The sequence below is a fragment of the Cnephaeus nilssonii genome, assembly GCF_951640355.1.
Source record: "Cnephaeus nilssonii genome assembly, chromosome: 5".
Classification (NCBI taxonomy): domain Eukaryota; kingdom Metazoa; phylum Chordata; class Mammalia; order Chiroptera; family Vespertilionidae; genus Cnephaeus; species Cnephaeus nilssonii.
The window spans coordinates 77133086-77144441 of record NC_137076.1 but is presented as its reverse complement, the minus strand read 5'-3'; the positions used below and the strand labels follow the sequence as shown (position 1 = coordinate 77144441).

Below are 11356 nucleotides of genomic sequence, written 5' to 3'. Positions count from 1 at the left end.
CTTGACCCATTCTTCTGCATCTTTGAAAAATGGTACCACCTTTTAGCCAGCTGTTCAAGTTGAAAATGTTAGAGACATCCTTGAACCCTCCCTTTCTCTACTTCTCCATCCCATCTTCAAGTCCTGTCTGTTCTACCTCCAAATATATCTCAAATCCTCCAGGTCTTTCCATCTTTAGTGCTACCACCCTGGTCCTCCATCGTATCTCACCTGGATGACTATAACAGCCTCTTAACTGGTTTCCTAGTTTCCAGTAACCTATCCTCCACAGTGAAGCCAAAGGAATCTTTTAAAAACATATTGGGAACTTAAAAAAGGAATTACATTTATGATAGCATTAAAAAGAATAAAATAATTAGGAATTAACTTAACCAAGATTCTATGAGAAACTTGTACACTGAAAAGTATAAAATATTGTTGGAAGAAGTTAAAGAAGACAAATAAATAAAAAAAACATTCTGTGTTCATGGATCGGAAGACATATTAAGATGTCAATACTACACAAAGTGAGATATAATATCAATGTAATGCCTATCAAAATCACATTTTTTTTGGTAGAAAGAGAAAATCCATCCTAAAACTCAAGAGGCCCAGAATAGTCAAAACAATCTTGCAAAAGGAGAACACGATAGGAATACTCACACTACTTGATTTCAAAATTAACTACAAAGCTACAACAATCAAAACAGTGTTGCACTGGTATAAAGACTGGCATATATCAGACCAATAGACAAGAGAATAAAGAGCCCCTAAATAAACCCTTGCATATATGGTCAAGTGATTTTCAACTAAAGTGCCAAGAAAATTCAATGGGGGAAAGGACAGTCTTTCCAACAAATGATGTTGGGAAAACTGTATGTTGCATCCTTACCTTACACCATATGCAAAAATTAACTCAAAATGGATCAAAGACCTAAGCATAAGAGCTAAAACTATAGAATGCTTAGAAGAAAACATAGGAGAAAAATCTTCATGACAAATTGGATTTGGCAATGATTTCTTACATATGACACCAGAAGCAAAGGGAACAAAAGAAAAAATAGACAAATTGGACTTCATCAAAATTAAAATTTTCTATTAATCAAAGGACACTATCAATAGAGTAAAAAGGCAACCCAGAGAATGCAAGAAACAATTTGTAAATCACACATTTTATGAGGGATTAATAGCCAGAAAAGAGAGAGAGAGAGAGAGAAGGGGATTGTCCCAGACTTCCACTGACATACCACTTATTCTCTGAACTACCTGCATCTGGCTTTGGCCAAAGGACCCCATGGGATGAACGTCTTTCTTTCGTCACCAGGCAGGGATGGCCGAGATGGCCCCATTTGACTTCATTTGACTTTCCTGGATAAGACATTGGGCCCATCCCTCATTCCATGGCTCTCTCTCCTGGCTTTGGAAAAATTCTGAGCACAATATTCCGGGCAGCGCCTCTCAGAGCATGACATTGAATTATGGTTTCGGGCACAGAGGTATTTTCCTCTGCATGAGAATCCCTTTCCCTTCTCTTCTTTCCTGACATGGGTGTGGCTGGGCACCCATGGCTGTTGTGGGCCCCTCTCCCGACCCCCCTGGAGCATGTAAATAAGTTATGGTCTAGGGCTGTGCAAGCAGAGACTGGGCTGGCTTGGGCTTCTCAGGAGGGGTGGGGTTTTCAAGTCCTTCCTGGCTACCCTGCACTCATGTCCTACTTGCCCAGGGCTGCCTGGGCTCTTCCTCAATGGACCCTGTGTGGTGGGGCAGAAGGGCAGGCGAGGTAAGAGTATAGACTAGACTGCCTTTCAGCTCTTCCTATTCTGTGACCAGGCAAACTGCTTTATCTCTTTATTTTTTTTAAATATATTTTATTGATTTTTTACAGAGAGGAAGGGAGAGGGATAGAGAGCTAGAAACATCGATGAGAGAGAAACATCGATCAGCTGCCTCCTGCACACCCCCTACTGGGGATGTGCCCGCAACCAATGTACATGCCCTTGACCGGAATCGGACCTGGGACCCTTCAGTCCGCAGGCCAGCGCTCTATCCACTGAGCCAAACCGGTTTCGGCTGCTTTAATCTCTTTAAGCTTCCATTTCCACAGCAGTAAAATGAAGGTCCTACTAGCACTCAGCCGTTTCACAGGACTGATGTCAGGAATAGAAAGCATCATGCATTTAGGTTCATAGTCCGACACAACAGCCTGTCCTCGGCTCCCATACTCGAGCTGGCCTGTCAGTCGGCCAAGGAGGTCAGGTGTAGACAGCCCTGCCTCCTGCGTGGGGAAGGCCTAGAAGGTCTGTGGAACCCAGTGCTGAGGGTCCTTGCAGTCCTCTCTACACCCCAGAGGCTTGGTAGCCCCAGAGTGACAGCAGAGAGAGAAGGGACCAATCAGAGCCATTTCTCCTGGTTGGGGCTCAGCAGGCAGGGCTCTGACAGATGGGGGCTCAGGGCAGGTGCACACCTCCCTCCTGCAATTACCCATTCCCAGAAGCAGCCTGTGGCTGACCACTTAACTCTGGGAATCCATCTCCAGGTGGCAGGACCTCATACTGAGTCTCCAGAAAAAACACGTGGTGGGTGCTGTTCAGGACCCCCAAATGAGAACTTGATCCTCTTTGGCTGGGAGAAGGCAGGGCAGTGGCAGTCACAGGAGGTCTCTCCAGGGAGAGCTGAGAGAATAAAGTGGAGCCCTCTTGTTGGGGAGGCTGCGAGGGGCCAGGGCAGAGGTCGAAGCAAGAGATGGAGGGGGTAGGCATTTTTTAAGGAATCCTGTGAATTTTATTTTAAATGTTATTCCTGGGGTTCTGATGTTCTTATGAAGTCCAGGTGTGTGCACTTTGGGAGCTTAAAGTGAGATAGAGCGGAGCACACTGGCCTGGCCAGGTGAGCAGGCGGAGCTGTGGGAAAGTGAGGGAGCAGGCGCACACAGAAGACTGTACTTCACCTCTCAGGACACCCTCTCCTGAGCCCTCCTCCCCCAAGCCCAACCACTTACCAGGTTAGCTCCTTCAGCTCCTCTCATCTCACTCTGGGAGCTCCTGTGTTTCACCCCCCACCCCCACTCCCTCAGACGTATTATCTGCGCAGAATCATAGGCTGTCCGTCCGAGCCCACGTGGGTACACAGGTGGTAGCGCTGTTAGCTGAAGAATGATTCCCTATCTGTGGAATGAATGGATGACTTGATTGGATGACAGGTAATGTCTGTAAGGGAGGGTTGTCTGCTCTGCCCTCCTCTGTTCCCGGCACAGGACTGACCAGCAGAGGCGCTGCGGACAGCACCATCTTTGGGTCCGTGGGTCCATGAAGTGAAATGAGCGCCGCCTGCTGGCCGAGTGAAGTGTGGGAGGGCAGGAATGTCTCTCTTTTTTATTTTTATTTTTTAAAGAAAGTGGGCTGCCTTTGGGAAAAGACACAAGAAAGGCTGCCAGCCGCCCTGATCCTGAGCAGCCTTAGCATGATGAGAGCAAGGATACCTAAGGCTGTGCCAAGCACGTAAGTATCATCTTTTTCACCCTCACCATGGAACTATGAAGTAGAAGTGACGGTCATTTCCGGTACAGATGAGGAAACAGAGGCACTAAGAGGTGCAGTGATGGACCCCAGGCCACACAGTTAGGGAGCAATGATGCCATGGCCACACCAGCCTCTCAGGGCCAGGAACGTTTTAAGATGGACAACACAGAAGGATCAGGGGTGGGGGCTGGAATGTTGTTGGCACCGAGTGTATGACCTGGAAAACCTGATCTTGCTTGCTTGTCTAATGGCGGCCTCTGGGAGTCAGGAGGCTTGGGTTCCAGCCCCAGCTGGACCATTTTCTGTGTTCCCAACGGCTCTCCCTTTCCTGAGCCTCAGTCACCTCATCTACATGCAGGCAACCATTCCACAGGGTCACACCGCTGTAAGGAAACACGGCGCTTCAGGCCAATAAGAGAAGTGCTGGTAAAGTGAACAGGAAGCTCAAGGGCTGCTGGAAATGGAAATGAACACAGTTCAAGAGACTGAGGTTCAAACCCCAGACCAGCCTCGGCTCAGGGCTCCCTCCATGCTGAGATGCTCCTGGGTGCACTGTCGGTGTGAAGGAGCATCACAGCCCCGAGGCACAGAGCCCTCCCCGGTGAACACCCAGCCAGCACAGTCCCCATCCACACAGGCATGTGTCTTTGGTTTTATTATTACAAACACACCATGGCTCTGCCAAACCTGGGAAACCCTGGGCTCTGCGTGCTCTACCCACCCTCTCTGATCTCCCTGGACGGGGCCACACGGAAGTGTCCAAGCCACATGTAGACTTGAGACATGTTTGACAGAGCAGTTCAACGCATAGCTTATAATGACGCCATTTCTCCAGCTGTGAAAGAGCTTTACAGAAACCGTGCCAGGACTCCCCCTTGAGGCTGGGTTGCTTGATTCATGTTGTGGGAGCTCCACAAACTTCGGGTCCCTTTTCCGGAGCAGTGGGCATAGGCAGGAAATTCCACGATTGGGACAGGTCCTTTCTGGAGGTGGATGTCAGGCAGTGACATCCAGGTCTCTCCATGTAGTGGGTTAACAGCCATGCGCAGAGAGAACAAAAATTGAAACGACATCTCTCTCCCTCCTCCCCCAACCCACCCAAGGCTCAGATCTCATTATGGTGCGGCCCATGTACATTGAAGTGTGATATTTGGTTTCAAAAACAATCAGTCTCTTTGGCAAACTGAGAGAAATTGGCAAGGAGCTGCAGAAGTGCATTCTTCCCGTGGTCCTTCGCACTAATGCTTCATCCTCTCTAATAACCGCTGATAGACAGGGGCTGGAAGAGAGAAGTTTGAACGGTGAGAAGGATGCGAACTTCCCCATGTCTAGGGCCTTGTCAGTGTGGGCCCCTTCTGCCATACTCTCCTGCACACAGCAGGTGCTCTGTGGTTTGTGAAACCTCCTGTCTTACTGAGGTTCTGAACTGGGATTTTCTACATCTATCAGCTTGGACCATGTCCTCACCACAGGCTCCTGCCAAGCCCCTGTGCAATATCACCAGGCACCTAAAGCCAAACATTTATATCAACCCTAAAAGGTTGGCACTCTTATTATCTCCATCTTATAGAGAAGGAAATTGAGTGTTCTGTGTCTGACCCGGAAGGCCAGGCTTGCTTTATTGCCCCATGATGTTTTTATCTATATAAAAGCAGATGGTAGGTATGGCCTGCTTGGAAGGAAGGCTCAAACAAGTCAATGGGATCTTCAAACCCAGACCAGACTTACCTAGTTTCACAGAGGTGTGGGCAGCCTGAAAACAAAAACAAAAACACAAGGTGTCAGGGTGTCTAGGGAAGGTATACCTGCACCTGCTCACGGCAGTGGCTTCAGTCATCGCCACCCCTGCTCAGAACAAGCGCTGGGGATGAGGAAGAGGAAGGGGGATGTGGAACTGCTGGGCCCTGGGGAGCTCCTCAGTTGGCCTCAGCGATCCTAAGTGTTGTGCAAACTCCTACCAAGTGGAGCCTGAGGTGAACATTCCTGGGAGACCTCAAAGCTGGGCTTCCACCGAGACCACAGCCTAAAGCTTGGGGAGCTGGGACTGCACAGGGGGTGGTGCTCAGGAGTAGGAGCTCAGGACCAAGAACACTTCCTGAGGGGCACTAACACCTCCTTCCAGAAGGAAAGTGACACAGTCCAGCGGCAGGCCTCTGGGTTAAGGACTGCTTGCTGCAGACTCCTCTCTTGAGGGGCAAAACTTGTTAGGTGCCCCACATTCCCAAGGGGCTTCACTTGGCCTGAAGTAGCAAAGCAACCTGAGCAGGGCTCCTGGGCCCTGGGCAAGGTTGGAAGCAGGATGAGGAGCAATCAAGAGTCAGAGAGGTCCAGAGAGGGGGTGGGGCTAAGGCAAGGAAGGGAGGCTCCACACACAGAGCTGGTCCTGTATCCAGAACCCAAACCACAGCCCACGAAGCCCCAGGATCACCTGAGAAGGGCCATGTCATGGAAAACAGAAGAGTCACTTAAAGGCCCAGGCTCAGGGCAGGCCAGGCCGCCATCAGGTGAATTCCTTGGAGAGATGGATCCTGGAGCTGTCTGTTCTCACCAGCAGTGGCCCCCACGGACAGAGGCTCAGAGGCCTCAGTGTAAAGTCCTGGGCTTTTGCCCACAAAGGCAGCAGGGGCTGCCTGGGTTCTTTTCCCTGAACTCCACACAGGCCAGAGCGAAGGATGCCCCAATGAGCGAGGGAAGAAGTTTCTAGAGAGCCCTGGGGCAGCAGCCACGGAAGAGAGGGGATCTGGAGAGCCCCTCCATGGTCCCAAGAAGAAGACCAAGGCGGCTCAGACCAGGGGCGAACCTAGCAGGCATCTTACCCTGGAAAATGCTGACGCCTGTTTGAAAATTTCAAGTGCAGAGTCTGCAAGTTCGTCCCCTCGTTCCTGAGGTCTGTTGGCTGGGGATGAAAGAAAAGGCAGCTTTGGTGAGAGAAACTATTAGCATGTCATTCCTAACAGCCATGACTGAGGGGCACTGTTGGACTCTCTGGCTCACATTTTCTAATGAATTTTCCCCCTATAACTTCCATAAGGCATGGCAGCATTTGGTCGTGGGGAGAGAGTACCGAGAAAGGTGAATGCACAAGTGAGGATGGAGGCTGGGCTCAAGTTCAGCTTTGCTGGAGGTGAAGAGAGCTGCCACTGGGCGCGATGTTGCAAGAACCACGCTCACAGCATCTATCTGCCTGTAACAAACAACTGGGCTGTGTCTGAATGGGCTAAGACAGCCAGGCAATTCAGCAAAGAGAGGTCTGTCCTTGTGTTACTTGGGGTAACACAGTGGTGGGCAAACTCATTAGTCAACAGAGCCACATATCAACAGTACAACGATTGAAATTTCTTTTGAGAGCCAAATTTTTTAAACTTAAATTATATAGGTAGGTACATTGTTATTAACTTAATTAGGGTACTCCTAAGCTGGCCTTTGCTAAAAACTCAAGGGGCCAAAGAGCCGCATGTGGCTCGTGAGCCGCAGTTTGCCAACCACTGGTATAACATCTTGGAAACAACAGTCCTAATTAGCTTTCAATTAGCCACAGTGATGCGTTCATGAAGACTCACTTTGCACGTGGCACCTTATTCCTATATGTGCTTAGGAGAGTTTTTCTATCAAACAAACACCAACTGCTAGAGAAGGGCCCAGCTACAAACTGAGTGGGAATGGGGCCTTACCTGGAGGCTGCAGGACACTGGAGATGGCATAGACCACGCCATTGGTGGCCATGATGTCAGCTTCAGCAACAGGCTCCTTGTTGACACTCACTACATTATTTTTCTGGGAGGAAAAGAAGCACCAGTTGCTGAACATACAGCATACTCACCTCATTCATTCAGCAAATATTTACTGAGCTCTTCTAGATGCCAGACCCTGCGCGAAGTGTTGGGGACACTCTGGTGAAAGGAACAGTCCCGGCCGGCTACAGACCTTGGGTCTGGTGGATTCATTCCAATCCCTTGTGTGACTCAGCACGTTGTCATTTACAAAATCCTCTTTTGTGTTCCCACTTCTCCCTCACAGCAGTGCAAGGGGAGGAGGCAGATTTTATTGCCTCACTTAACAGAAGAGGGAACTGAGACTCAAGAGAGGCCAAGAGCCTCCTTTAAGCTCAGTTGGGGGGATGGATAGGGACAGACGCTAGGCCTCCTGTTCTGGGTAAAGGGCGCTTTCCACTCCTCCTTGATGCCCTACTTGGGATTTTCTCACAGGAAGCGCACCAGGGTAAATCTATCTTTGGCTTTCCTGAACGACCCACATATCAGACCCCAGGGGTCAAAGGGGGAACTGAAGCCTGTGACAGACAGGACCTGACACCCAAATCAGGTGACTGGCATAAGTCTAACAAGCCATCCCTGCCTCCCTACATGCCTCCCTACATGCCTTCCTATGCTCTGGAGGGAAATCGATGAGCAAAGGGATGGCTGAAGGTCAGGAGAGAGCAGGGAGCAGAGGCAGAGCCAGCTGCGTACTGAAAGAGTGGTCCCTGCCTAGGGGCTCAGTGGCAGCCCCAAAGTGGAATATTTATCAATGTGCAGAACAAGGGAAGGCTCACAGATCAAGCATCAGAAGAAAAGCCTTTTGGGCTGGTCTGGCTCATGGCACAAATCAGTGAGCCCTGGATGTGGGGGAAGGCGTGGGTTGGAGATTCATCTCTCAAGACATAAAAGTAATTGCCTATCATCTCCTTACAGGAAGGAAGATCTAAGACCCTCCCCCAGATGCTAGTCAGAGGCTTTATTCCCCTGCAAATGTGGAAGCTCTTATTCATGTCTAGCCACAATCTCACTTGATTTCCCTGAAGACCCTTTTCTATTTTCTTTCGACAAAAGGAACTCAGAGGTTCAAGATATATCTTAAAGACTGTGTGTGTGTGTCTAATGCCATTCTGGGGTGAGATGTGCCTGGAACCCTGGTGGAGGGCACAGCCAGCTTTTCAATTTTCAGACACACTCACTGAGCTGACTTCCAGCTTGTCGCCCTGGAGAGACTTCAGCCGCACCAGGGCCTCGATGCCTCCGCTCACCAGGATTTCATCACCAATGTGGTATTTCAGGATGCTGGCAAGCTCCTTGGCATTGCCTGCAGGTTTGTGGGAAAGAAAACAGAGTTAATCCCAAGGTTGGTAATTGGTGTGGTGAAGAAAAGGGACAGAGGAGAAGATACAAATGGCCACCCCTGAGATGGAGAACTCCTGCCTGGCTAACGAACACTCACTGAGCACCACTGTGTGCTCAGCCCTCTGTCCCACCACTAGTGATCAGGGAACAAGACATGTCCGTGGCCGTGAATCTCCCCGGTAGTCGGCGGGCTCCTGGGTTAAAGCACATGTTCTCTTGATGCTGAGAAGGAGTTAATCCATACTCCTCCATGAGCATGACTCATGTTTCCATGAGCTAAATATTTGCTTGGAAAGCCAGGGACCTTTCCAGCACCGGCATCTGGGACATTTCATCATCAGCGTGGCTCCCGATGGCTATAACACAGTAGTGAAATATTTACACATTCTGCTCTCAAACGCATATTCTGAGACGGCTATTTCCTGAACGGAGAACTTAAAAGAGTCAACAGCTGCAATCTGGAGGAACTATGGAGCCGATGAGGTCAGGGCCAAGGGGGGATTCCCGACACAGCATCTCTCCTCCTCACGTCTCAGCATTCCTTCCAGCCCACATCAGCTTCTCCACCAACTGGGGAAGCAAGATTGCTCATAAAGGTGCACAGGCATTTCCCCAAATTAAGTGTGGGAGGCAATTCTCCAAGCTGCCAGCTGCTCTCTCATCTCTATCAAGGCTGCCACTGATGCTCACATCACCAGCCAAATGGCTGGATTTCCCCGGGGCTTATGGATGGTTATTTCCAGCATCTTGGAACTGAGAACGGAGAAAGTTTTAAAGCATTTTGGAGAGTTAGCTTATTTATTGACACATCCACATTAGTGCTGTGTGATGGAGCCACAGGTACCAAGTGATTTCCAAATAATGGCAGTCTGCAGCTGGCATGAGCTTCCCTTCCAAGGAGACACTGCCAGCCCCCGAGGTGCAGGGCCCTAACACCCGGATTGACTGCTAACACCTGGCTAGCCCTCCATCCCCCAGGAGTGCTGGGGTCTAATCCTGCCCTTGGGCCGGAGGGAGGGTGTGTTTAGGAAGCTTTGCCCTTGCCCCTCCTTGGCCCCCACACAGCTGAAAATGAACCGGAAGCCTAGCAGGCTCAGGCCACCGGGGAAATACTTCATTCCTGCTGGACAGAGAGAAGGTGGAAAGTTTATGTTCAGAATGCACTTCTCCCCTCTTCCCAGGAACATACGTCAGCATCAGAGACACAGACATTCGTTTAGCAATAAAGAACATTAAACAGGACACAAATTCAGCTCACAGCTGCCTGCAACCTGAACTTCCTATTCTGTTCCAGAGCAGGAAGGGAGGTGTAGACTACGTGGGCCTGAAGGTTTGGCCAAGGTCCTTCCTCCTCAGGCCCACTTCTCTGCGATGGGTGGAAGTGTCTCTCACGGGCATGCGTCAGAAGTCAACACTGCAATCCTGTCCTACTTCCCCACCAGCATAGCCATTACTGTGTGTCCAACATGTGGGGAATACCTCATTTAATCCTCGCAACAAGGAACTCTTACCTCCCTCATTTTTCTAATGGGAAAACCGAGGCTCAGAGAGGTTAAGCAACTTGCTAGAGGTCACTCAGCTAGTAAATACCAGAGTCAGGATTTGAACTTGCTTTCAGGTAGTCCGGGAGCCCAAGCTCTTGACCACTAGGTTTCTTCTCAAACATCCTCAGCTACATTTCTCAGGGCTGTGAGTAGCTTCCAGTCAAGCTTTCATCCCAAGGGAGGTTTGATGCAGGTAAAAGGCTTCATTATCACTATTCTCACAGGTCCCAAGTGGAAGCCATGTCTTGATGACTGGGCTGGTAGTTACCCACCCTGAAGTCCTTTCTGCTCTTCTCTGCCTTGTTTGGTGCCCAGAAGGCTGACTGCTATGAAATGTGTCTTCCGGGCTCCCTCCTTCGCCCTCTGCAACCAGCTGACAGGAGGCCTGGCAGCAGTGGGGGTGGGGGTGGGGCTGAGGCACATAGTGACCGTGGTTCTGACAGCAGCTATACTGTGACTCTGGCCACTGTCCTGTGCCCCTCGTAGAGCTCTCCTGTCCTGCCCACCCCACCCCTCCACCCCCAGGCCCGCCATGGTTGTTAGTCCCTAGGTGCCATCACCCTTTGCTACATCCTTAATTCTGTCCACAATTCTGCCAATAGCCTCTCATGAAATTTCTTTCAGTCAAACCCTTCACAACCTGCCAACTCTTTCCCGCTGGGACCCTGACTGGTACTTTAGAAAAGCCGATCCATGTACATAAGTTGGTCTTTACCCAAGAGTTTGTTCAGTTCTCCTGGCGGCATGGCTTGGAAGGCCTCATCGGTGGGAGCAAAGACTGTGTAGACCCCTTCCCGGTTGAGCATCTCCGTCAGCCCTGCAGTCTGGATGGCGGCTACCAGCATTCTGTGGACACACGCACAGAACGGGTCACTTTCCCACATATACCCCGCCACTGTGGGCAGGGGGAGCCCGGAGCACTGGGATTCACCTTCCACTGCTTACAAAAAAAGGGACGATTCAGTCTGTTTCTTCTCTCCTGAACGCTAAGCTCAGTTAAATGGCCAGAAGTCAAAGGCCAGAGCAGGAAGGAGGGAGAGGCCAGTGGCATGGCTGACCAATGACCCAGAGACTGGCTGAGCCATTGGACCCTGGGGATGTGATTCTGGGGAGGGCGCCCAGGCTCTGTGCAGGCGGCTGAACTCAGTGACAGGGACATTCAATGTCACAGCACCTAGTGGTGAGGAAGTCAGAAATGGAG

The 11356-nt window shown here is 50.3% G+C and overlaps 1 protein-coding gene across 1 annotated transcript in view; it reads right to left on the bottom strand.

Moving 5' to 3' along the window:
• Positions 1–4136: 4136 nt before the first annotated feature.
• The window catches only part of TGFBI (transforming growth factor beta induced), a 31561-nt gene continuing 24341 nt past the window's right edge, over positions 4137–11356 (bottom strand). Inside the window, exons 12-17 of the mRNA XM_079770519.1 lie at positions 10871–11001; positions 8449–8573; positions 7169–7271; positions 6314–6393; positions 5226–5250; positions 4137–4776 (exon numbers count right to left, since the gene is read on the bottom strand). Coding sequence (XP_079626645.1) covers positions 4736–4776; positions 5226–5250; positions 6314–6393; positions 7169–7271; positions 8449–8573; positions 10871–11001 — 505 coding nt within the window. The 3' untranslated portion in view covers positions 4137–4735. The remainder of the gene's footprint in view (positions 4777–5225; positions 5251–6313; positions 6394–7168; positions 7272–8448; positions 8574–10870; positions 11002–11356) is intronic.